Raw genomic sequence first — 26,959 nt, 5'->3', positions numbered from 1 at the left:
GAAATCACCCCCCAGGGGGGATGGTCACACCGCAATCCCTTCTCCTCCATTCTCCTCTTGGGATCTTGGGCACGCACGCACACGCGCCTGGTGTGAGTTCTAAGCCACCGGGTCTGGGACGCGAACTGGGGTCGACTATGTGGGAATCTAGCAACATAGCCATTACGCTAACTGCTGGTTCCCGGGCAGAGACTTTTAAGGCTCTTACTCACTTGCTGAGGTTCTGAAAGCTTAGTGCTACTTTCTGGCCTGGCTCTAATCCCGCTCCCCCCTCAGGTCGCTCTGCAGGGCTCTGGCCCCAGCCCGAGTGTCCACACCCTCATTTTGTGTGGCCAGTTCCACAGTGGCCGCTGCTGTCTCTTGGGTGGATCTGATCCCCATTGGGACTCAGGCACTGCCGGGAGCCCCCGGAGGTGCCAGGGCTGAGCCTGAGCTATTCGTGGCATGGTCAAAAGCCTGGGGATTGACTGTTTCTGCCTTCTTGAATGTCCCCAGAGCCTCCCCAAAGCCATCCTGAGAAGGGCTGGTACTTGGTGACTAGTCCATCCAATGTGTATAGGATAAAACTGGCTGAATGAGTTCAGGGGAGGGAGGGTCTGTGACGGGTTGTCAGTAGTTTTCTGGGTGGGAGTGATTACCAGGCCTGCTCAGAGACAATGGCCAAGATCAAACCCAGGAATGGCCCTCTGTTCTCTTGCAGTGGAGCAGCTCACAAGACAGCGAGTGTGCTCACTCTGGATGGTCACGTCCAGCCGCTGTGGCTTTTTTTTTTTTTTTTTTGAAGAGGTTTGCTATAGGGTGCAGGTGCTTGCCAGAAAGACAGAGAGAGACATAGAGACAGAAAGCGAGAAATCACCCCCCAGGGGGGATGGCCACGCTGCAATCCCTTCTCCTCCATTCTCCTCTCGGGATCTTGGGCACGCACGCACACGCACCCAGCATGAGTTTAAGCCACTGGGTCCGGGATGCGAACCGCGGTTGACTACATGGGAGTCCAGCGACATAGCCATTACTCTAACTGCTGGTTGTGCACTGTGGGTTCTTACAGAAGTCCATGATGCAAACCTATGCTTCTTCCTACCACACCTCAAACTCTGTGCAAAGCCCAGTGACATAGCCATTACTCTAACTGCTGGTTGTGCACTGTGGGTTCTTACATGATGCAAACCTATGCTTCTTCCCACCACACCTCAAACTCTGTGCAAAGCACTCGCAGTCAGAGGTTTCCTTGTCCCTTCTCACAACGGTACCCTGAAGCTAGGTCTGGAGTTAAGAGGCTCTTTCCATGGGGAAACTGAGGCTTAGGGAGGGTTTTGACTTGCCCAAGGACCTCCAGCTGCTTTGTGGTGCAGCCTGGACCATCACCCACTGCCATGTCCTGGTCTGGGCATCTTCCCATCAAGTCAGTCATCCCAGCAGGCATTGCCCTGTGGGCGGTTGGCCCCATCAAGCTTGGAAACACCTCCCTCCACCTCTTCTTAGAGAGTCTCAGAAGTTCTGCTGAGTCCTCCCAGAACCCTGTTTCATTTTGCTTTACCTCAGCATGTCATCCCATTACATCAACACTCACAGATCTTTCTGGAACCCTAGGGCCGAAGGCTGAGCCCTGCTGCCTTGCTGGTGACTGGCTTTGTTGGAAATGATGAACCCTGACACCAAGCTCTGCCCTGGGACTTCTCCTCTCTCTCTGTCCCCTTCTCCCCCTTCCCGCCCCGTCACCCCTTTCCAAGAGCCTCAAGCAGCTCTGAGGTTACTGGGTGAGCTCCACTCCTGACTCAGTAAATTTGCATGGCCTGGAAAATTGGGGTGGGGGCTTTTTCTTACACTGAGCCCCTGTGCTGCCCCTGTGAGGCCACACGCTCACTGAAGTGGGATAAACTTATCAGCAGTACGTGAGGAAATGGAAACCAGCACCTGGATTCCAGAAAATACAAACAGGCGAAAAACTCTGGGCCCAGGGTCACATTGCATGTCTCCTTAAAACATACCAAAGTTGGGCTGAGGTCTCAAAAGCCCCGTGCCATGGATCCAGGCCATGCAGGGAGGCCAAAGGCCATCCAGGGTGGATGGCACAGAGAGGAGGACAGTGGCATGGAGCTCCCAGGGACATGGGCTAAGCCTGGAGGGCAATGTTTCTGCCCCTTCTGCGGGGAGGACAGGAAGTGGGCAGGATGTCTTCTGCAGAAGTGGATTCCCTTCTAAGGCCAGGGTGCTGGCTGAGACCCCTTTGTACTCCAGGGGCCTTGCGGGAAGACTCAGTCAGGGCTAAGCTGCAAGCCCGGCAGGAGGGCTGCTGGGGGCAGGGCAAGGACGGCCCAAGGCCTGCTCAGTCGCTGAGCCAGCTGCCCAGGGAGAGGAGGCAGGGGTCTGGCACAGGCTCCTTCTAGCAGAGGAGCCATCACTGGCTGTACACTCCAGTCAGGAGCTTTAAGAAACATGCAAATGGTGTGGACAGAGGTGGGTGTCCTGAGGGTGTTCCTGAGATGTGGGCTTGGTCTGCCCCACCCTGCTCCCAGGGCTGCTGCCTCAGCCTCTCCCAAAGCCTCCCTAGGATTCTCCGGAGCTCCCCAGAAAGTGGATTTTAGAACAGATGGAGGCTCCACCTGCACCCCCAACTCCAGCCCTTCACTGAGCATGGCACTTCAGGGTACAGAAGAGCTACGAGGCAGGTGTGGCTCAGCAACCCCTCACGCCACCACTTTCTGGTTGTGTGGCCTTGAGCAAGCTATGTACCTTCTCTATGCCTCAGTTTCCTCATCTATGAAGCGAGCACAGGAACGGTGCTCATTTCATAGGCCCGTTAGGTTAAATACATTAATGCGCTCAAACACTTAGACTTGCTCCGTGAGTGTCGGTTAGCGCTCGTACGGCAGTCGAAGGGCGTCAGGGGAGCTGTTCCCCTCAGCCAGCGGCCTTCTCCAGCATGGGCTTCCTACCTAACACGTGCCCCGTGAGGCTCCAGAAATGCTGGAGAGAGCTGCTGGAACTGGCCTGGCTCTGAGGCTCTGCAAGCCAGCCAGGGCTGGTCCTGCTAAACCAGGAAGATGCATTTCCACTCTGGTCCAGGCAGGGGGGTCCCCAGAGGGCCCCCTAAATGGCCTGGTTCCTGAAACCAAGAGAGAGAGGTAAGTGAGCTTTTCCTTGCTGTGCCCAGGGACCCTGCCTGAAGGGGGTTGGGCTCCCCCATTCCGAGACCCCTTCTTCTTTGCCTTCCTTGGGCTTGGCACACAGCAGGTGCTCCACGTCTGCTCAGGGTCCTGTGTGACAGCAGGGACCACACAGGCCAGCAGTCCCCGGGGCCTCTGAAAAACTGTGCTTGCACTGGCATCTCTGGGGGGGCAGGGAGGGCCAGGACCCAGGCACTCCTCTTCTGAAGGCATTCGTCCTCTCCACTGTTCACTGTCCCCCACATCCCCATACACAGACAAGCACACACACACGCACTCATTCGTCCACACACACACACACACACACACACACACACACATGAGTTCTGTGATGAGACTCCTCTGAAGACGCCAACCTGGGCCAGGAAGCCAGAAAAGCCTTTCTGGACCCCCAAGGGTGCTGGGTGGGAAGCAGCCACTCTCCCAGAGGGGGTGAGTCAGCACTCAGGGCCTCCTCACACTTCACGTAGCCGACTGGCTCGACCCCACTGCTGGACTCACTTGTTCAGCCACCTCTGCTGTGCAGTCGAGAACAGGCACCTGGGAGTTAGTTTCGCGGACTCGCACCCTGCCCTGGGAGCCGCTGTGCAGAGAGGGCATGGCTGGGGAAGGGCCTGCCCCGCACACAGATCCGGACCCTCCCTGTCCAGAGCTCCACTCTGTAGTCTAGGACTGGTTCAGACTGCACCCCCAACTTCCCAGCACGGATGCTGGAGGAAGGACTGCGGGATCATGCACAGAGCCCTGGACAGAGGGCCTCCAGGTCGGACCTCAGGAACTGCCCTTCAAGCTCTCAGGTGCCAGAGAGTGCTGGGATGGGGGACGGAGATCCCCGTCGGAGGTCTGTGCACAGAGATGGCCCAGATAGCGCCCTGCCACCCTCACCCCTGCTCTGCTGGGCAGGGGCAGCTAGGGAATCCTCTGGGTGGAGAGGACTTTAAGTTGAGGTATGGTGGGGGATGCCAGAAAGCAGAGCAGGTAAGGACAGGCAACCAACGATGTGGGATGCCCTTGGACCACAGCCCAGGCCACACAGCCTCCTGCCTGGTTTTATCACCGCAAGGCTTTCACCACAACAGAGATTCACAGGGCGCTGGCTCTTCCTGGGGGTCGGGCTTCCAGGCCAGCCCAGGGAGAGCCTCAGTAGGGCTGTCCTGCACTCCTGGATGGCTATGTCGGGTCACAGGCTGGGGAGGACAGAGGAGAAGGAGGCTCAGTTGTCCCGAGCCAACCTGCCCAGCCTAGTCACTACGGGCACTCCGAAGGGTACCTGGCACTGCCTGGTTAAGACAGGGTCCTTTGGAAGTGAACAGGGCCTGCCGGGGATTCCTGGCTGAGGGGTGGCCTGTCCTCCAGAGTTCTCAGGCCAAGGGCTGCTGATTTCATGTTCCCATAGGTGACTCTGCTGCCTGAGACCAGTGGGCTCTGCCCATTTAAGAGTACACAGGGGACCTAACAGGTGAGGGATGCTGGTCTCACCCTGGCACCAAGCCGACAGCCATGTGACGGATGGCACAGCCTGACAGACTACAGCAAGTACGATAGCAATGAGCCGGTGCCCAGGGAGGGAACACCAGGGCCTTCTCCAGCCTGACAGATCAGCCCAGGCCTGAGTGGCAAGAGGACCCCGCCATGCAAAGCAAGGACAGGGGCCAGAACAGAGCCCAGGCAGCTGGGGGTCCTGAGGGGGACAGACAGGAGGACAAAAAGGATGCCAGGAGTGAATCAGACCCACAGGGCCCAAACGGGGAATCAAACCGAGCACTCCTGTCTACACTCTTGTCCCGCCCCATGGTCATGACTCGGTGTGTCTGAAAACACGGGTTCAAGAAGCTTGAGTTTCTTGGTGTCAGGAGAAAGGCTCCAGGGAACAGGACGGTGGGCAGAGGAGGCCGGCTCTCCCTGAGCCTGTCGTCCCCCACCACCAGGAACGGACTCATCACCCCGTGCAGCGGGTGCATCTCTAAGGGGGACAAATAAGCCCAAATAAGCCTCCAGCCCAAGGCAGGCTGGGACAGCCCACGGCACAGGCCTTGGAGGGAGGACCACGGTGATGGGGGTGCCACGGCATCTGGGACTCAGAGAAATCTGCCCGGTGTAGAAGTCAAAGCCCAGATAGCCTAGAAGATGGCAGCCAGGCTCGAGGGTCACAAGATTGAGTCCTGGTTCTGCAACAAAGCATGAGGCAGTTCTGTGTACCCAGTCAAGGTACCACGGGACGCAGAGTCGTCTCTGAGCAGCCAACACCAGGCATCAGAGTTTGACCCAAGAGGCCCTTTCTGGGAGTATACCAACCTTTTTTTATTTGCCAAAGGGTATGCACACTTGCCTGAGAGAGACAGAAAGTGGAGGAGGGTGTGGTAGAAAGCACCCTTTAACAGGGCATGGTCGCATTGCAATCCCTTGTCCATTTCTCCAACCTGTTGGGATTTGGGGCACACGAGCACATGTGAGTATTTGGCATATTTTTCGAGCCACCTGAGGCTGGGATACGAACCATAGCTGGCCATGTGGAACCTGGTTCTCTTAACCACTTGACTACAGGGCTGGCCCAGAGAAGGCCAACTTCAACTTGACTAGTAATGCACCCAGGTGTGGTGATCTGGACTCCCAGCCAGAAAGGTTGGTTTAGGCACATGATGGGTGGTATGGGTACATACACAGGCAGCAAGGAGATGTGACAGCTGGGAACAGCTGGGTCGCAAGCACACAGGCACTCCAACCTGGTCAGAGAGGTCCATGAGATATCCTCAGTCTCAAGACCCAAGATGCACTCAGTTAATTTCTTGCTCCAAGAAGGTCATGGCAAATTGAAGATGGATGGAAGAGTTCCACTTCTGCCCTGAACTCATCTTTGCTGCTGGTCTGTCAGCCCAGCCCACCTTCTCTTCCCTACCCCTTGCTCTGGCCCTAACTCTGCAGTTCAGACAGAAGCCAGAGCAGAGGATGGAGGGACAGAGGGCTGGGCTGGCCCCTGACACAGTAGGTGCGCCTGGGGGAGGAGATAGAGGGGACAGATGGTGGGGGCTCTCCTCAGCTTTCAGAGCCTGAGGGTGCGTCATGCACAGGTGGGAGGGAAGCCAAGGCGCTCAGGAGCATGGAGGGGGGCCGCTGAGTCAGTGTGCGTGCCCCCAGCTCCAGCGTGTAGGAAAGGCAGGGGGGAGGGGGGCTTAGAGAGCGGAGGGCAGAGACGACAGAGAGTCGAGGAAACCAAAACAGGCCAGTCCTTTAAAACTGGGCATGTCTTATTTACTCCTAAAGAAGATTCTACTTTGCTCACCCAGATAGAAAGAAAATTTAAAAAAAGACTTGATTGAAATTCTAAATAGAGTTCGTCAATTGAAAAGGTGGAATCTGGGAAGTCTATGTAGACAAGCCTCCATTCACGCCACAGAGACAGTCACCAAACAGTCACCACACGTCAGGCGCCGTGCCAGGCGCTGTCGGGAGGGAGATGAGTAAGACAAGTGCCTGCTCCTCACTAGCGGGCCTGTGTGCACACTCGCGCACGTGCAGAGCGCCAGCATCAATCCTGACTACAGCCGAGAGCAGAACCGGAAATCTAGGGAGAGCTACAACTCCCGTGGTGGGGCGGGGAGGACAGTGACACGGGTCCAGGAAGGCCGCTCAGAGCTGGGTCTTGAGGGAGGAGCAGAAAGGACTCGACGGGGGGTGCTGGGGCAGGGGGCACTGATGAGAGAGGACCCCGAGTGCTGAGCAAACCTAGAGGGGGCCTGGCAACCTTCCGGCCTGAGCCAGCTTCCCTGCCCATCCAGGCCTCCATTTTCTCACCTGTAAGCTAAAGGGTGGCCTCGGACTCCACTGGAAACTCATTTCCGTCCCTCCCAGCATCCCACTGCCTTAAGTAGCCAGGTCTTCTCCACGAGACCCACATAACCTTCGTCTGAGCCACCCCTAACGTGCCAAAACAAATATGAATTCTAAGCAGAAAACGCATTTTATCAACTAACGTTCTATTGAGTCTGTGCTTCAGGGAAGACCTCAGAAATCATCTGCAAAGGGATGAGGCTCAAGAGAGGGACTGTGTGAGAGACAGAGCCCGATGGCTGAGCAACAGGCCCAGAGGCCACCAGCCCACGGGAGAGGACAGTGTCCTGAACATGGGGGGAGATGGTGCTGCTGTGATAATACAAGGTGCTTTGCGAGGCTGGAACCACGTGGGAAGGTTCTGGGCTCCCACCTGGACACCGCCTGACTCTGCTGGGCACATGCAGCCCGGGACCTAAGGGCCGGCAGAGGCTGGAGTGGGTCACACTGTCAAGGCCTTGTGGGGCTATTTTTCTGTCTCTCTCACTCATAGAGGGAATAAAAAAGAAATGGGGCTGATGTAGCTGACCAAACTGAGAAGAAGCACTGTCAACTCCAGGAGGGACACTCACCACAGCACACTGAGTGGCTCAGCTTCCATGAGGGGAAGACCGAGTACCACTGAGCCCCGCACGGGAGGCAGCCGCACATGAGGATGGGAAGAGGCGCCGAGCCCAGGGGCTCACCCTCGTATCTTCCAGGATATACGTTCAATAATGTTTCTCTCCCTCTTTTCTTTCTTTCTTTTTTTTTAGTTAAATTTTTTAGAGGTTTTTGCTACAGGGTACGTGCACTCACCAGAAAGACAGAGAGAGAGAGAGAAAGCAAGAGGTCATCCCCCAGTGGGGGACGGCCATGCTGCAATCCCTTCTCCTCCATTCTCCTCTCGGGATCTTGGGCACACACGCACACACAATCGATATAAATTTTAAGCCACTGTGGGTCTGGGTCTTGAACTGCAGTTAACCACGTGGGAGTTCAGTGACATAACCATTATGCCAACTGCAGGTCCCTACATTCAATAATGTGTAAAATGGGAAGACAATTCAAGTAGATGTATGCACATCACTTGCGACATGGGAAGACACAGCAGAAGACACAGCTAAGAATGAAAAGTGATTGCCTCTCGAGAATGAGACTTGAGGGAAAGGAGGGGAGGTCAACGGCTTCCGCTTGTTCATAGCGCTGTGACACAGTTGGCATTTCCACTCAACGCACATGTGGGACCTAGCTGCCTTAACCACCACGCCACCAGCTGGCCTGCCCTAGCCATAGCTTCTAATCATTGCGCTCCTTCCAAAGAAATGTATGACACTCGTTCTTGGGAGTGGGGAGCACTCCTCTCTCCACCCGTTTCTCTTTCTCTCCCCATGTGTGTGCTTAATCTGTTTGTTCCCCTATGGGAGGGCAGGGGCTCACTCCCACTCACTGCACCCTGTGCCTAGCTAGTCCCCCACACACAGTAAGTCCCTGTGGACCAGCACGCCTTACTGAGTTCCCTGTGCCCGGCGGTGGGCTTCCCAAGGCACCATCAGAGACCTGAGCATTCAGACGTGCCCATCCTACTGGGAGTGGCTCAACCACACCCAGCTGAGCACGGGAGCCCAATGATGACGAGGTCCTCCTGCAGCCTCGGGGTGGGGAAACCACGGCTCAGGGAGCTGATGGAGATGGGAATAGGGGAAACTGAGGCTCACGGCGGGCAGTGATTCTTGCTGGGCTATAACCTGGGGGTCTCAGTACCCCATCCCGAGTTACCGTAATAATTCCTGGCTGTCCTGATGCCTCAAACAGACGGGTGGCAGGCCTCAGCTGTGCAGGCTGCCTGGTGCCTGGCACGAGGGTACGGAATGTCCAGGGCCCTAGGTCTGCTCGTCCATGGCCACAGTTGATGGTGCTTGTTCACAAACTGCCCAGTGAGGCCACAAAATGCAAACCACATGGGCACACCACGGCGGGAAGCCCTCCAGAATTTGGGGTAGTGGATAAGGGACTTGGGTCCATTATATACGTAGGCCCAGCTTGAGCCACACCCTTTTCAGTCACTTGGCCTGGCTGAGGCCACAGCTCCGGCCCCAGATCTAGGCCCAGCTTGAGCCACACCCTTTTCAGTCGCTTGGCCTGGCTGAGGCCACCCCTCCGGCCCCAGATACAGCAAGGTGCCTTCCTCTGGGCAATCCCAGGCTCGGAGCTGCCTGAGCACGGCACTGCCTAGCACAGTCAGGATGGCCCAGGGCGCAGAGCAGCTCCACGGACCCCACCCCCTGCCAAAGTCCAGCCCCAGCCCCCGCCTGGCCTCGGCCTCCAGACTGCTGTGGGCCGATGTGAACTCCTTCCACATCTGCAACTCAGTCCTCAGCCTCCTCCCATCCCTGTGCCTGAACCTCTCCCTCCCATGCCTGAACCTCTGCGGCCTGGGATGCTTTTGTTTCCTGAGGAAAGTCATGTTTCAGATGAATCATTGACCACGAGGAATTGGTCGTCAGCAAGAAATCCTCAGGTGTCCCGGGAAGAAGGCTGTCGGAAGACTGGCTTGCACGATGCTGTCCCTCACAGCTCTCTACCGAAGGCCGCGTCTACACGGGGCTGTATCCTGCTGCTTCCTCCTCTCTCCCCGGGGGTAGGTGTCCCTCCCAGGCCTCTTTCCAGGAGGGGTCAGGCAGCACTGGACTCCGTCTCTGCCCCACCTCTCGCTGACTGTCTGCTGCCCCACGGATGCCCAGTGTGGATTAGAACACCTGGAGGGCAGAGTCTGGGTCTCATCCCTGGCGTCCCCAGGTCTTGGCCCAGACATGGATGCTGGGCAGGAAAGAGATCGTCTGCAGAGTTCACACTGGGCCCGTCTGCCCGTCCCACCCTCTCTCCTGTCCTGTGCCCCAGGAGGCTGACCTCGTGGGATCTCCTGGTTCCCCTGTTTCTTGGGTTTGGCCAAGGGGAGGCACCCAAGGGAGACCTGAGAGCTGGAGAGAGGTGGGCGGCTTCCCACCTTCCTCTCTGCTGTGGGCTGCAGCTCTGGCAGCGCCAACCATAGCCCTGCCAGGCAGCCTCTGAGTCTTTGGCTGTCCCTAGTTCCTGGTGTGGCACTATCTCCTCCTCTTGTCTGTCAACCTAATGGTCCCCACCACTGTGGGTCCCAGAGTGCCTCACCAGGCCCACAGGGTCCTGGACCTGCCAACACTCCAGGAAGGAGCTCCACCCACATTCCTGAAAGCGGCCCCGCCCACTCACACCCCAGAAAGAAGCTCCGCCCAGGAGGACAAGTGGGAGGCAGTGGTGGCTCCCTATCTTCCGTAAGAGCCTGGGTGAATTAGGAAGATTACACTGAGCATCTCCCAGGGGAAGTGTGTGGGGGGGAGGATGGGGGGGGGGTCTCCTTGAAGTGCATACTCTTCCTCAAAACCCTGTAGCAGCTCCTGTGGCTATAGTCACAGGTGAAGTCACCACTCAGCCTGGTGACAAAGGCCTCCCCAGCCACCCAGGGGTGTGCCAGGGGCTAGCTGGTGGCCCAGAGCTTTGCTCACACAGGGGCCTTTTCCTGGAATGCCTCTGCTCTGCTCTCAGATCCCGCTCCCCCTCCAGTAGGCTCTGGGCTCCAATGCCGTTGTGTCCGGATCAGGAATTACTCTGGTTCCTCCAGGTACCCAGAGCAGGCTGCCCACAGACTCCCAGCCTCCCTGGTCGGCATGCTAGCCTCTCCCCCTGTGGTTACGTGAGCAGCTCATGTCCCCTGGGAGACTCTGATGCATTCCCCTCGGTTTCCAAGGCCAGGCCCCTGCCCAGAGTTACCAGGTCTTAGAGCCCCGTGCCTTTCTGTCTGTCCTCTGACCTCACCACATCCCCAGGTGACCCTGTTCTATACCCCTGAGAAGGGAAGATGGGAATAGAAAATTCTATTGGACTGGGTTTTGAAGTCTCAGTTCTGAGTTCAAATTCTGCCTCCACTGCTCATTGGTTATGCCGTGCAGGGCAATTCCTTAACTCAGAGCCTCAGTTTCTTCATCTGCAAAATGGAGCTCACTGGGAAAAGATATGGTGAAGACCAATCGAGAGAGAATTGGACCTGGCCATTGGCCGGTTACTTCTCACTGTTCCAGGGACGGCCTTGCAGCTTTGCGGGGCGGGGCGGGGCGGGGCGCAGAAGATGGCTCAGCTTGTGGCTCTGGGCTGGGAGCACAGGGCGCAGCCTTCCTCTGTGGAGCTGCTGTGCCCAGAGCCAGGCCCTGCTCCTCATGTCCTGCTTCTCCCGCCCAGTTTCCAGGGCACTCCCTTTACCCTGAGTGCCAGAACATTCATGTTTCAAGACTTAGAACTTGATATTTTACTTTCTGGTTTTGAATGGTCCAAGTAAAATCACACCAAAGAGAAGCATAAACTTCAGTATTTTAGGTGTTATGACTGTTCTTAATTTTCTTCATTTTGGGTATCAGGAAATTTTTTTAAACTTTCTTAATAAATATTATGTTGGGGTAGGGAGGGTCTTCCAAAGGCTTGTGGAAAGTGTCTATTATGAAAAAATGATGCATGTATTTAAAAAATGTTTGACACCCAAATAAACTCTCACACTTTAATTCTGTTTAATTCTGTTTTCACAAATTTTTTCATCTCCCGAACATTAACAACTCTTGTTACCCTTTGGGGTTTAGCAGCATTTTTGCATTTTTTGTATTGGGTGGGGCCTGACAAAACTGGCATTAATCAGAGGCTAATCACAGTGCTACCTACAAATGACAGGGTGGCCCAGCGGAATGCCTGGTGGGTGAGGCTGCTGGATCCCACATGGCTCACAGCACGATTCGAGTTCTGGACCTAGCAGCTAGAGAGACATGCCAGGAGCATGTGCAGGCATGCTCAAAATCCCAAGAGGAGAACAGGGGGCAGGATGGGGGTGTGTGATGTGGCCATACCCCCTTAGGGGTGCTTTCTTGCCTTCTCTCTCTCTGGCAAGTGCATGGGCCCTACAAACTAATAATAATGAAAGAACAAAGGAGGGACCAACACACGGTATAATGGTTACGTTGCCGGACTCCACAGGGCCGACCGAGTCCCGGACCTGGAGGATTGAAATTCATGCCAGGCGTGTGTGTGCCTAAGATCCTGAGAGGAGAAAGGGTTGTGGTGTGGCCATCCCTCCCCAGGGGGTGATTGCTCACTTTCTGTCTCTCTGGTGAATGCACGTGCCTTATAGCAAAAAAAAAAAAATCTCTTAAAAAGAAAAAATAATCTAACCTAAAAATGATGACAGGGTCATTATGTCTGAGATCAACTTTAAAATATTTTAGTAATAAAAAAATAAGAGAATAAGAGAAAACAGAAAATGCAGGAGATTCTTGCTGACGGTTGGATCAGGGTGAGAGCAGATGAGAGTTCACCACATCCTCTCTGCCTTATACAGGCTCGACAGCTTTCAGAATGGAAAACACTGGATGGGTGGGAGAGGAGCCCCGGGCAGGTCCGGGAGACCTGGGGGATGCGTACCTTTTGATGGCTTTGTAGCAGATGATGAGGAGCACGGTCAGGAACACCAGGGAGGCACAGCACACGGCGATGACGATCACCAGCCCCGACCACCAGCTTTCCTCGGCCGGGCAGGAGGTAGAGTTGGGAGCTGAAAGAGACAGGAGGGGCTGAGCCTCCCTGGGCGAGCCAGTCTCGGCCAGCGTCAGAGCTGGGACTGTCATGTGTGACACTAGTCGGGGCTTCACCACGGGAGAGCCATCCATCACCCGGATGAAGGCTCTCTGACCTTTCTGCCGTCCCCGCTCCCACCCCCACCCTGCAGCAGGTGACATCATGGCTGGCCCCCAGCCAGGCTGGCCCCTGAGCGCCTCCATCCCAGTGCTGGTGTGCTCAGAGCAGGGGTTAAGCGCCGCGCCCCAGGCCATCCATCCTCTCTTGGCATGAGCTAACTGACAGCAGGGCCAGGCTTAATTCCCCATGAAAAATAACAGAACATCTCATTCTCTCAGTCGAGGCATTAGATCCGGTTCCTCTGCAGGTGGGGGTGGGGAGCAGGGCTCACAGGGGACGCTGGTGGAGGAAGGAAAGAGAGGCCCGTTGATATCAGTTTCTGAAGCAAATTTCTTGCAAGAGACAGGCTCCTTCCCTTCTTGGACTCAGCGCATGGGGTGGGTACCTGGCGCTGTCTCGGTTTGCACAGAGGTGGCTGAAATTCAGAACTCCATCAGAGCATCTGACCCTGGGTGCTGCGTGGCCCTCCCGTCACATTCCATCCATGGGATCCTTAGGGTGAACCTGTGCCCCTTGTTGGCGTGGGCTGTGTTGGGGCAGTGAGGTTGGTTCATGTTCCCCTAAGAAATGCAAAGACATCACACAGCCTCGCCCCAGAGGGGAGGCCCAGATTCAGTTGGCAAGAAGTGCCCAGAATTGCACAGGATTGGGGGCAGAAAGGGAAGGGAATAGGGAGGGGAAGAGACTAAGTGAGAGGGAATCGTGGAGGGAGAAAGGAATGGATGAATCGACAGGCAGCGCTAACGTTGGGCAGGTCTTCAAGACTTGGGAATGTACTGTGCAAGAATCCACCCTTGGCCCCAGAGTCTGTGTCCACTCAACCCCAGGCACCTCGAGGGGTGCAACAGCACACAGGGCCAAGTGGATGACTCTGCAGTGATACCGTGGAGGGCTCATTGGGATTGTCTTGTGCAATCTACACCTGGGGAAAAGTGCCATATTAAGGGGACCCTCTGGTCAGCATTGTCAGATGTGGACGTCAGTGGGAGCCCGGCTTCCATCACAGAGTCAGCGAAGCTAGGGAGGAGCAGCATATGGCAATGACGATCACAGTAACACCCCAGAAAGCTACCCTGTGCCTCTTTCTGGGCAAGTCCCACCATGGGGGTGACCACTATTCTGATTTCTAAAACCACAGGTCAGGTTTGCTTGTCCTTGACAGTCACATCCATGGACTCATGCAGCGTGTGTTGTTCTTTTCTTTGCTTCCTGTATTTACCACCGCGTCCGTGAGATGCATGCGTGCCGCTCACACATCAGTCGTTCCCTGTTTTTATGGCTGCGAGTAGTTTTCCATGACATGTGCACACCACCGTCTGCTGAGCCATTCGCTTGTCGATGGACACGAAGTGTTTCATGTTTTGAGTACAGTGAATAAAGCTGCTGTACGTGTTTGCAGACAAGCCTTGTGTAGACACATTTTCCTATTTCTTGGGTAAATGAATACCTGGGAGCAGGATGGCTGGGTCCTATGGTGTGCATGCAATCAACAGCTGCTTTTCCCAAGTGCTTCTGTGCCCTCGGGTGCAGAATGAAGACAGGAGACAGAAAGAAGGGAGGGGCTGCTGATTGCTGCAGCTAAAGGAAGAAGAGATCCAGGAAGCTATTACGTGCTTCCGGGAAACTAGTGCTGACACCCCATGAACAAATGCCTGGGTCCCGGGGTGGACGCAGGATCCTCACAGAGCGCAAGCAAAACCAGAAATGTTTCCCAAGGAATGACTGGGACAAGGAGGTCACCAGGCTGTTGTCAGCTGGGGCAGGGTCAGGCCTTTGGAAACCCAGAAAAGATAGAGAATACAGAATCCAACATGAGAATGGAGTACGCACTCCACTAAGGGAAGGAGGCGTAACGGAGTTTTCATGTTCAATGCTTTTGGCGAAATATCACAAAATCCTCCCCCCTCAATCCCTCAGTTTGGGGTGCCCCCGGTGCCGTGGATGCCCACCAGTGGTCCACAGAAGCTTACCCAGCACTCCTGCGGCTCGGGGTAAATCTATCAGGACATGGTCCCAGTCGGGGGTTGCGTTCCCTTGCAGCAAGCACTTGGAAATATGGGCGCACGCTGTCTTTGTTGTCACAATGTGTGATTCTAGGAGCTCTGGGCGTTCAGGACAATGAACTGGAAATTCCCTTGAAAAATGCCAACAGGGCCTCTGTTGAGAAACCCCATCAGCTTGCTGGATTGTAAACCTCACTTGGAATTTGGCACTAAATTGCCCAGTGCCTGTTTATATTCTCTGTTAAAGAGCTGGGAATTCTCATTCTGCAATGACTTTTGAAAACACAGTTGATACTGAAAACAGTGGTTGAGAGTGGCCTTCTGCATAGGTCCCCCCAAATATTCAGCCATGTACAGATCCACGCGAGTGTGAGAGAACCACCCAGAGCGAGACTGCAAACACATAGGAAAGAGGGTGGTATGTCGTGGAGCGCAGGCGAGGCGGAAAGCTTGGATTTTGCTCAGAAAACCAGCTGTTGTGTTCAAAGACTGCATTCTTATTTATCTCTGCTTGAGTCAATTAGAGGATGCTGGAGCAGGAAGAAGCCTAGGAGGTGTCATTTCGGAAGAAAGAATAAAAACAGAGGCTCGGGAATAACCTTCCCAGGGCCAAGGCTGGAACCCTGATCTTTGCCCTGCAGGCCAGGTCCACTCTGACCTGAAATTATGTCCCACTGGGAAGGGCCGGTATGCCTGCACAGAGGTGATAAGAGTCTGCCTTGTGGGCAGACTGATGGCTCATATTTGAGAAGAGAGAATCATGAAGGTGCTCCTTCCTTCCTTCCCTCCTCCCTTCCTTCCTTCCTTTCTTCCCTCTTTCCTTCCTTCCTTCCTCTTCCCTTCCTTCTTCCTTTCTTTTTCCCTCCCTTCCTTCCTCCCTCCACCGACATGTACGGAGCACAGTCCATGCCCTGCTCCATGCTAGGGGCTGGGAGTGGAAACGGTGCCCTCACTGTGTCTGGCACCAGCTGTCCTACGGATCATTACAAAGCTAAGACCCGACTGCCCTGTTGGAGGAGCAGGCGGGCTCCAAGAAAAGAGACACGCACAAATGACTAACAGGCAAGTGAAGGGCATTTGTGCCGAAGAGAGGGCGTGAAGGGTGCTGAGGTGGTCAGGAGGGAAGGCTGAGAAAACCAGGGCATGCCACGTCCCGGAATGAGGCTGCCGGAGCTCTTGCTCCTCTGTCCCTGCCTCCTGCTCCCGGCCAAGATGCTGTGACAAGACAGAAAGGCGGGCACTGTCCTGACACCTTGGGGGTCGCAGCACCCTCCCTGCTGACTGACACCCAGTGAGGCCTTGTCTGCTGTACTCATTACACACTCCTGGTGACACGGACAAACCAGAGAACGCCCCTGAGCACTACCCAGGTTGCGTTTTCCTTCACTAGAGAAACCGCTTTCTTCTCGGCTAAGCGTATCGTGGGACCAGCCCCAAGCCCAGTGAGACAGAGCCCACTTGGCCAACTGCAGTTAGAGGAACATGCCAAGTACAAGTGCCCGAGAAATGGAGAAGGGATTGCAGTGTGACCCCCTCGATTGGAGGAGGATTTCTCCCTTTCTCTGGCTTCCTCTGGAAAACATGTGCCCTTATTATTCATTATATATTTTCATTTCCTTATGAGTGATTTTGGTTTTTTTTTTGGAGAGGCGTTTGCTATAGGGCGCGTGCGCTCACCAGAAAGACAGAGAGAGACATAGAGACAGAAAGCGAGAAATCACTCCCTGGGGGGATGGCCACGCCGCAATCCCTTCTCCTCCGTTCTCCTCTCGGGATCTTGGGCACGCACGCACACGCGCCCGGCATGAGTTTAAGCCAACTGGGTCTGGGACTCGAACCATGGTCGACTACATGGGAGTTCAGCGACATAGCCATTACGCTAACTGCTGGTCCCTGAGTGATTTTGTTTTTGAACATGAATTTATTTTTATGAGTATAATTTGCTAATACTTAGAATGACAATGTATGGTTAACATTTACATTTATGTACATAACTTACTAAAGGTGATTTTAGCTTATACATGTTGTATTTGAATATATGGCATTTTTAGTTTCACTGGCAATTTTTATGAGATAATTTAATTTAAAACTATAGTGTTAAGTGAAAAAAAAAAGAAGAAAGCAAGAGAGTTATGAAGGAAGGGAGGAAGACTAGAAGGAAGAGAGGAAGAAAATAAAGACATCATTAGGGACCAGCTAGTGTAATGGCTGTGTTGCTGTACTCCCATGTAGTCGACCGTGGTTTGCGTCCCGGACCCGGTGGCTTAAACTCATGCTGGGCGTGTGTGCATGTGTGCCCAAGATCCCGAGAGGAGAATGGAGGAGAAGAGATTGCGGCGTGGCCATCCCCCCTGGGAGGTGATTTCTTGCTTTCTGTCTCTCTGTCTGGTGAGCACACGTGCCCTATAACAAAAACCTGTCCAAAAAAAAAACTTGGGGACTTCTGTTTCCGGCCAAGATAGAGTAATAGGACCAGAATTTCCTTTCCACGTGGAACAACCAAAAAAACCAAACAAACAAAAAAAAACAAACAAACAAATACAAAAGAACAGTTTGCAAAGTTTGCAGAACAGTGAATATCAAGCAGCAAAATACAGTGATCCCAAGCCCCAAGAAATAAACGAGGGGCCACTCTGCAGCGCAGCTGCTGCATACTGCCAGGGCGAGGCCAGACCACACAGGCTGGAGACAAGGTATCTTTGAGCAGCAATGCAGTCTGGGTCTAGGAGAAGAAAGTGACAGGCATGTTTGTCATTTTAATGCCACTTTTCCACCCTAGGACAGAGGTTACAGCTTCATCCTTGGCTTGGCCTCTTGGCCCTGTGTGTGGCCACCTCAAGGGTCAGGCTATTGGTCATGTGCTCATATGAGCACAGCCTGAGTGCCAGGCACAGTTGGTGAGGGCGTGAACACCCTGCGGGTCGCTGGGCCTCATTAGACATCTCTCCTAACTTTCCGGTCTTGGTGACTCAGCTCCGGCGGTCCCCAGGGGCTGAGTGGCTGACTGTGTGCCTGATTGGCCTTAATCATGGTCAGGTGAGATGAGTTCTTTGCTTCTGGCACCCTCAGCAGCTCAGCTCCCACCCACCGGGCAGTCATGGCTGACAGTTCAGCCTCGCGCCAGCTGCTGGGACCACCCTGCATTCTGGAGTTCAGCCTCAGTCGGCGTCAAGGGACTAATGTCCAGGAATGTGTTTCCCAAACCGCAGGGGCCAAGTTCACATTCAGCCTTTCCTGTGGAAGACCCAAGGCAGCAGCCCGCCTGGACCAGGAGGCACTCCTCTGTCTTGGGCTTAACCGCAGGGGCCAAGTTCACATTCAGCCTTTCCTGTGGAAGACCCAAGGCAGCAGCCCGCCTGGACCAGGAGGCACTCCTCTGTCTTGGGCTTAACCGCAGGGGCCAAGTTCACATTCAGCCTTTCCTGTGGAAGACCCAAGGCAGCAGCCCGCCTGGACCAGGAGGCACTCCTCTGTCTTGGGCTTAACCGCAGGGGCCAAGTTCACATTCAGCCTTTCCTGTGGAAGACCCAAGGCAGCAGCCCGCCTGGACCAGGAGGCACTCCTCTGTCTTGGGCTTAACCGCAGGGGCCAAGTTCACATTCAGCCTTTCCTGTGGAAGACCCAAGGCAGCAGCCCGCCTGGACCAGGAGGCACTCCTCTGTCTTGGGCTTAACCGCAGGGGCCAAGTTCACATTCAGCCTTTCCTGTGGAAGACCCAAGGCAGCAGCCCGCCTGGACCAGGAGGCACTCCTCTGTCTTGGGCTTAACCGCAGGGGCCAAGTTCACATTCAGCCTTTCCTGTGGAAGACCCAAGGCAGCAGCCCGCCTGGACCAGGAGGCACTCCTCTGTCTTGGGCTTAACCGCAGGGGCCAAGTTCACATTCAGCCTTTCCTGTGGAAGACCCAAGGCAGCAGCCCGCCTGGACCAGGAGGCACTCCTCTGTCTTGGGCTTAACCGCAGGGGCCAAGTTCACATTCAGCCTTTCCTGTGGAAGACCCAAGGCAGCAGCCCGCCTGGACCAGGAGGCACTCCTCTGTCTTGGGCTTAACCGCAGGGGCCAAGTTCACATTCAGCCTTTCCTGTGGAAGACCCAAGGCAGCAGCCCGCCTGGACCAGGAGGCACTCCTCTGTCTTGGGCTTAACCGCAGGGGCCAAGTTCACATTCAGCCTTTCCTGTGGAAGACCCAAGGCAGCAGCCCGCCTGGACCAGGAGGCACTCCTCTGTCTTGGGCTTAACCGCAGGGGCCAAGTTCACATTCAGCCTTTCCTGTGGAAGACCCAAGGCAGCAGCCCGCCTGGACCAGGAGGCACTCCTCTGTCTTGGGCTTAACCGCAGGGGCCAAGTTCACATTCAGCCTTTCCTGTGGAAGACCCAAGGCAGCAGCCCGCCTGGACCAGGAGGCACTCCTCTGTCTTGGGCTTAACCGCAGGGGCCAAGTTCACATTCAGCCTTTCCTGTGGAAGACCCAAGGCAGCAGCCCGCCTGGACCAGGAGGCACTCCTCTGTCTTGGGCTTAACCGCAGGGGCCAAGTTCACATTCAGCCTTTCCTGTGGAAGACCCAAGGCAGCAGCCCGCCTGGACCAGGAGGCACTCCTCTGTCTTGGGCTTAACCGCAGGGGCCAAGTTCACATTCAGCCTTTCCTGTGGAAGACCCAAGGCAGCAGCCCGCCTGGACCAGGAGGCACTCCTCTGTCTTGGGCTTAACCGCAGGGGCCAAGTTCACATTCAGCCTTTCCTGTGGAAGACCCAAGGCAGCAGCCCGCCTGGACCAGGAGGCACTCCTCTGTCTTGGGCTTAACCGCAGGGGCCAAGTTCACATTCAGCCTTTCCTGTGGAAGACCCAAGGCAGCAGCCCGCCTGGACCAGGAGGCACTCCTCTGTCTTGGGCTTAACCGCAGGGGCCAAGTTCACATTCAGCCTTTCCTGTGGAAGACCCAAGGCAGCAGCCCGCCTGGACCAGGAGGCACTCCTCTGTCTTGGGCTTAACCGCAGGGGCCAAGTTCACATTCAGCCTTTCCTGTGGAAGACCCAAGGCAGCAGCCCGCCTGGACCAGGAGGCACTCCTCTGTCTTGGGCTTAACCGCAGGGGCCAAGTTCACATTCAGCCTTTCCTGTGGAAGACCCAAGGCAGCAGCCCGCCTGGACCAGGAGGCACTCCTCTGTCTTGGGCTTAACCGCAGGGGCCAAGTTCACATTCAGCCTTTCCTGTGGAAGACCCAAGGCAGCAGCCCGCCTGGACCAGGAGGCACTCCTCTGTCTTGGGCTTAACCGCAGGGGCCAAGTTCACATTCAGCCTTTCCTGTGGAAGACCCAAGGCAGCAGCCCGCCTGGACCAGGAGGCACTCCTCTGTCTTGGGCTTAACCGCAGGGGCCAAGTTCACATTCAGCCTTTCCTGTGGAAGACCCAAGGCAGCAGCCCGCCTGGACCAGGAGGCACTCCTCTGTCTTGGGCTTAACCGCAGGGGCCAAGTTCACATTCAGCCTTTCCTGTGGAAGACCCAAGGCAGCAGCCCGCCTGGACCAGGAGGCACTCCTCTGTCTTGGGCTTAGCACGGCTGGGTGACGCCACCAAACGGGAGAGGAGTCTCCCAAGGCCAGTCTGAGCACAGCCGCTCCCAGAGTGTGCACTGACGCCTCAAGGGTCTCAAGGAAGTTGTCCGGCACATCTGGGAAAACCACAAACATGCAGCACTGAAAGAGGACTCGATGTTCCTGAGGATTTAACACCCATTCTCCACCCGCCTCGACAGGCTCACCCAAAGCCGCTGGTTGTCTGGCTCACAAGGACAGCGAGAGGAGGGAGCTCTGCTATGGACTTGCGTGCTGGCAGAACAACTTTCACAGACTCCTCAGACAAAGGAGGAAACTGAGGCTAGGGGGGGCGGGCTGCCTGAGGCCACCAGACCCTGATCCTCATACTCCAGCCCTGTGCAAAGTACAACCGAGGCCATGGTTTTGGAAGGTCCTTTATGAGCTGACATTTTCCCTGTCTCAGTACGCCCAGCCTCGCCCGGTTGGGCTGTACTGCGCTGTACTGCGGTCTGAATGGGTCCCTCAAATTCATATATTGAAATCTAGTTATTTAGAGGGTGGACTTTTAATCCAATTGGGATTAAAAGGTGGAGCCAGTGGGAGTTGATTAGGGCGGGGCCTCCTTGATCCACTCTTGGTGGTTCTATAAGGAGGCGAGAAATGCAAAGCTGGCACGCACACATGCCTGCTCTGGTCCCTGGCCACGTGGTGCTCTGTACAGCCTCGGGACTCCACAGGGAGTCCCCAACAGGAAGAGGACCTCCTCAGAGGCAGCCCCAGGACCTTGGCTCTCTAAAACTGTGAGCTGAATGCCGTTACTCTTTACAAATCACCCAGCCTTGGGTATTTTTGTTACAGCAACACCATGGACCCAAGCAGGCTGCTCCACACAGACTCAACGTGCACAAAGCAGGAGCCGCGGGGGCAGGGCGGCCACCTCCTCCCCTTGCACCCCGCCCCCACACAGAGCCCCATTGTCTGGGGACACAAGGGACTGACTCTCAGGCTGCAGCTCTCCATTCATGGGCACAGGGCACCCACGGGGAGGCCTGTGCCAGGACGTCCACCTCCCCCCGAGCTGGGGTGGCCTGCAGGGCCAGCCTGGGTGTGGGGCTGCTCACTCAAGTCTCAGCCCAAAGGTACCAGACCAAGTGGGCTGAACTTTCTCTTTTTAATTTATTTTTAAAAATTATTTACTTATTTTACTTACTATTACTTTTTGATCTTGCCATAGGGCATGTGAACTTGAGAGAGAGAGAAGGAAAATGAAAATGCAAGTTGCCCGGTCCAGGACTTGAACTGCATTTGGCCATGTGGGAGTCCAGAGCCTCAACCATTATGCCACCTGCTGGCTCCATGAACTTTCAAACCACATGTCATTGGACCTCCGTGCCCTATGTCACCCTCTGAAATGAGCCCCAGTGTCTGGAGAGAATGAGAGATTGCCTTTGGAGTTGCTCCAGACTAGCACAGCGCCTTGGCTTGGGGGCCCTTCCACTCCCTCTTGGCTGATGGGAATCTGGCTCCGGCGTCTTGGGTCCAGCACAGACCCCCTCTTTCATAGTCTTCCCGACTCCACCTCTGAACAAAGGGTCCCACAGCAGGAAGACCCTGGCTACCTGGAACTGCACGTTTAACAGAAATGCAGGGAGGCAAATTTAGCCCCCGGAGTCTGCAGAGTTCCTGCGGCTGCCTCAGAATGAGGGGCACGTGCCGGGTCCCAGCAGGCACATCCATCCTCTCTGTCCCACAGCAGGGAAGCCGTCTGTGTACACTGCAGCCTTACTGGGGAACTCTGGCCTCCAGCCTCTGCAGGGAGGCTGTGTGCCCAGGAGCCATGCTGCACGTGGCATACTTTGGGGGCAATCTGCCTCTCACCCAGTATCCCCTCTGTAGGGCTCCCAGGAGGCTCACTGCCTCTGAGCCTCTGCTGCTCCAGCAAGCTGGGCTTTGGGGGTTGTGGAGGAGGAGGGCAGGCGAGTGAATGGGCTGGGGGCAGGAAATGAAGCACGAAAGGCCCAAGGGGCTCAGGGTTATGGATGCAGAGCTGGTCTAGTGCAGGGCTGGCCATCCTGCCCCAGCCCCTTCTACCTGCAGGGACAGCCATGGGGCAGGCTGGGAGCCAGGGAAGTCCAGACTGACTTAGCACAGCGTATATGACAAAGTGCATGCGGGCGAGGGCGCTGCGCGTAAACACAGGGATCGTGCACAAGGCTCGACCAGCTGAGGAGACAGGCACACGATGAGTGAAGTGGAAGTGTCTGGTTATGCTTGGGCAGGTGCTGGAGCTGGGATCTGAACCCAGACAGACTAGCTCCAAGGCCAACCTGGGACAACTGCATACTGGGTTGTCAGAAAAGTATTTTCTGGGGACCAGCAGTTAGCATAATGGCTATGTCGCTGGGCTCCCATGTAGTTGACTGCGGTTTGCGTCCCGGACCTGGTGGCTTAAAACTCACGCCGGGTACGTGTGCGTGCGTGCCCAAGATCCCGAGAGGAGAATGGAGGAGAAGCGGCGTGGCCATCCCCCTGGGGGGAAATTTCTCGCTTTCTGTCTCTCTGTCTCTCTCTGTCTGTTTGGCGAGCGCAAGCGCCCTATAGCGAAAACCTCTCAAAAAGAAAGAAAGAAAGAAAGAAAAGTCTTTTCTGGTTTTCTATGCAAAAATGCATCACAACTTTTCTGACAACCCAAAGATGAAAAAGACAAGCACACCAACAAATCCATGTGCAACGACAGACAGCTGAAAGAAAGGTTCAGAAAAATGACACGGGGTGACATGAGGGGACGACGTTGTGTGGGAGGGGGAGATCAGTGTTCCCTGGGCATCAGGCACCCACTTTGAGGAGGTGACATTCGAGCTGAGCCCTGCAGGGTCGGGGAGAGGGAGCCTGTGAAATGGTTCACTGGGGCAGACCTAGGCTAGCAAGGGAAGGGATGGGGGGCACAGGCAGCTGGCAGCCCAAGCCTCTCTGCTCCCCCTTGCCAATGGCTGGGGCCTCTCCCCATGCCCTGAGGGGCTGTGGACCCTGCCTTCCATCTGTGAGTCCCAAGCTGAGGCCTGTGCTCCACGGGCCACTTGCTCCTCTGGCTTATTTATTTCTGCCCGGTGCTCTGGGCACAGAGCCCAGCGTGGGGGCGGCCTAGCTGCTTATCATCAAGGGCACTGTTCTCAGGCTCAGCTCCTGAGGGGACATTTACAAAACCCCCAATACATTATTAAATAATTGTCTCCACCATTCCTGTGCCTAATGAGGAGAGGGAAATTGTGAATTGGGTTTATATCTGTGGTGGGGGCAGCCATGGCTGCAAAGGACAGATCTGGGTGGAGGCCAGGCCAGGAGCTGAGAACAGCAGGTCGCTGCCTGGTATAATTAATGACTCTTCCGGCGGTGGCTGGAGAACACGTCCGGCCTTGTTCTTCACCCAAACAGCCCTCTTTGTTAGGCTCTTGGGGCAGGGACTTGTTACTCCACAGCAGCTGTCCTGTTTTGGTAGTCGCAGTCTGCCCTTTTTCTGCTCCTTGTCCTTGGTCCCCTCCCCAGATCCACCAAGCCTTCTGTTCCTGCCCAGGGCCGCAGACACCCCGCTGCACAGAAGGTCTGCGCCCTCGCCAGCTTCACCACGGCACAGCACTGTCGAGATGGTACCACGTCCAGAAAGCTCTGCCTGACTCTAGAGCCCACTGTCACTGCCCTGACACCCTCCCTTCAAGTGCTAGTGTATTCACTCACCAAACCATCTGGTAGGAGCCCACTACATGCATGCACTCTGCCAGACACCAGGGCACAACGGGCCGCAAAACAGGTGGACCCTGCCTGCACGATGCATGGAAGCTGCTGGGGAACGGACAGTAAGGAAACAAGCCCCAGGTACAGGCAGGTTGTGATTCTTCACCGAGACACTTACCTGTTCATGTCCTCAGGTACAAGCAGCAGGAACTAGAAAACGAGTCGACTGAGGATGGTGAGCTCATGCTTGCTTGGGAGAGGCTCTGAGATGGGAGAACATTCCCAAGGGTGTATATTAAATGCCCAGCAGAGCCCCAGCACCTAGTTGATGCTCGGTAGATGTCGAATCACTTTCTTCTTCTCCAAAGGGCACTTCACAGACTTGGGGTGGGTGGGGGGCTCCTGAACACACAGCCAGGTAGAACCTGGCTCACTACTTCTTTTGCAAATAAAGTTTTATGGGTACACGGACATACCCTTTTGTCCATGGCAGCTTTGGGGCAGGGTTGAGCAATATGTGTGGACAATATCTATGACCCCAGCCTGTCCAAAGGATGGGGCATGCTGGATTGGGCAGCAGTCTCTCTTAGCAACCAGCTCCTGCCTGAAAATCTCATTCTCAGTCTGGACAAGCAGCTTGTTCTAAAGACCAAGGTCACGTGCTCACTTCCACAGCACGTATTCTAAAGATCGAAGTCACACAACCTGGGTTCTGGCATTGCCACCGGGACCCTTTGCACTTTCATGAGGACTTCATCTCTCTGCCTTCGAATGCCCGCCTGCCCCATGGGAGTGCTGACCTTGGGATGGAGCGGTGGTCCTCGCGCTGGCACTCTGGACATTTTGAGCTGGGTAATTCTTTGTTATGGAGGGCTGTCCTGTGCACTGTAGGGTGTCCAGGGCCAACCTGGGCTCTTCTCCAACTGTGATGATCAGACGTCCCCTGGGGAACTCGGAGAACCACAGGCTGGACGAGCTCCAGGGTTCTCTCTTGGCTCCTACACTCGGTGGGGAGGCCAACGCATCCAGTGCAAGCCTGACTCAGCCTCCTCAAGTGCATCACACCAATCCCAGCCTATTCAAGGAGTTAAACTTGATGGCTTTCCAGCTGGAACATTCTAGGATTCTAAGCCAATTGCCTTTAGAATGACCCCCAGCCATGGAGAGGCTGCACAGCACAACTGTCAGTAGCAGGGTCCAAGAAGAGGCCAAGGCATTATTCCCAAGGCATCCATAATTCTCTCTGCCAGGGCAGGAGACAATGCACCTCTACCACCCACAGTTCAGTTCATTCTGTGTCTGAGAACAAAGAACCCATTCACGCTCCCATGGAGGAGATGGGGGTGGAGGAATGGGGGTGGGCAACATCTCTTGCAGGAAACGATGGCCTCTGGCCTTTCTGAGTGCTCGCCAGGGTGACACAGAGACTAGGGAGCAAGGGCCAGGCACTGCTCATAGTGCCTTTTTTTTTTTTTTTTTTTTTTTTCCCAGGTGGAATGAGAGGACCTAAACCAATGGATGGTCCCTCACCCATCTGGTAGAACATCACCATCTTTCTGAGGTGGAAGGCCCAGTAATAGAGCCTTCTCATTGGCCACTGGAGACCAACCCTAACTGAGGGACGGCACCGCCCCTGTCCAGACAGCAGTCCCTTGACTTAATACATGGAAGAAGCTAGAACAGCTCTCTGGCAGAGTGCAGGTGCCAACCCCCAGGAAATGTGACATCTACAGTGTGAACCAGGTGCAACTCCCCCATCACAGAAAGATGCGATGATGATGATTTCCACAAGGTCGTGGCCACCACTGCTTATGATCATGAAAATGCCACCCCTCTGGGCCGGGCCTGCCAGCTGTCTCTGAGCCTTTGCTATTGTTTCTGACTTGTCATCTGCTGGCAAATGAGCAAATGCTAAGGTTTCCGCAAACTTGATGGAGGGAAATACTTGTATCGAAAAAGTGTCCAGTTTGCTTAATAAAAATATGATGGTAACAGTTGTCCCTTTGCTAAGCATCTATCAAACACTACTGTGTGGATGTCATCTGATTTAAGCCTCCTGGGCTGTCTGTGGATGTTGGGGCCCTCATGAACCCAGCCTCTGCTACCTGCTCTTTATTTTTGATGACAGCTGGCCACATAGGTCACCGTAACGGACTGTTCCATCATCCTCCTTTGACAGGGACATTAACGGGGCCCCAGGGGTGAGGACTACCTCATGCCGACAGGGCGATGCCTCAGACACCAGCCACATCACCTGCTTCAGAAAACCAGAGTAACCACAAACAAGCGCCACGACAGCCAAGGCCTTGGCAAGGCGCCGTCCCCACCGCCGCAGCCTCTGGCTGAGAGATGAAGCGAGGTCTCAGAAATTCCTGTAGCGCTAACACCCACAGCTTTGGAATCTCCTAAACCATAAACTGTGATCAGTAACCTGGAAGTTTCCAGAAACATACAGGAGCTGCTCTGTGAAAGCAAATGGATGTGGGGAGGCAACCACGACTGTAAGCAGCTTCCAGGGTGTCCTCTGAGACTAAGAGACTAGACAGAGCGTCCGAGTGGGAGCACCCCCACGCACTGTAGCATTCCACTTAGTGTATACCGAAGATGTTTTCATGGCATGAAATGTGAATGTACGAATTCATTCCGTATGAACACAGGTGCCGCTGTGTGTGCTGGAGGGAGAGAGGTACTCCTGACAGGGCTCACCACGCTGCAATCCTCCTGGCCCAGCCTTCCAGTTAGCTAGGATTGCCGACATGCACCAACCTCAGCCTGTTTAGGTTGGTCCGGGAAGGGAATCCAGGACTCCATGTGGCCCAGCCTCATACTGTTGTCCCCTGCTGCCTAAACCACCACGGCTAGGCCCAGAGCTGTTTTTTTTATTTTATTTTATTTATTATTATTATTATTATCATTATTTTGTTTATTTCGTCGACAACCGACATGGGG

The 26,959-nt window shown here is 55.1% G+C and overlaps 1 protein-coding gene across 1 annotated transcript in view; it reads right to left on the bottom strand.

Annotated features, from left to right (window-relative positions):
* Positions 1 to 26,959, bottom strand: part of PRIMA1 (proline rich membrane anchor 1) — a 64,255-nt gene that overhangs the window by 1,432 nt on the left and 35,864 nt on the right. Inside the window, exon 4 of the mRNA XM_006165405.1 lies at positions 12,471 to 12,600. Coding sequence (XP_006165467.1) covers positions 12,471 to 12,600 — 130 coding nt within the window. The remainder of the gene's footprint in view (positions 1 to 12,470; positions 12,601 to 26,959) is intronic.

This window comes from Tupaia chinensis, unplaced genomic scaffold (genome assembly GCF_000334495.1).
Source record: "Tupaia chinensis unplaced genomic scaffold, TupChi_1.0 Scaffold143913_1, whole genome shotgun sequence".
Classification (NCBI taxonomy): Eukaryota; Metazoa; Chordata; class Mammalia; order Scandentia; family Tupaiidae; genus Tupaia; species Tupaia belangeri.
This window is presented reverse-complemented; position numbering and strand designations above follow the sequence as displayed.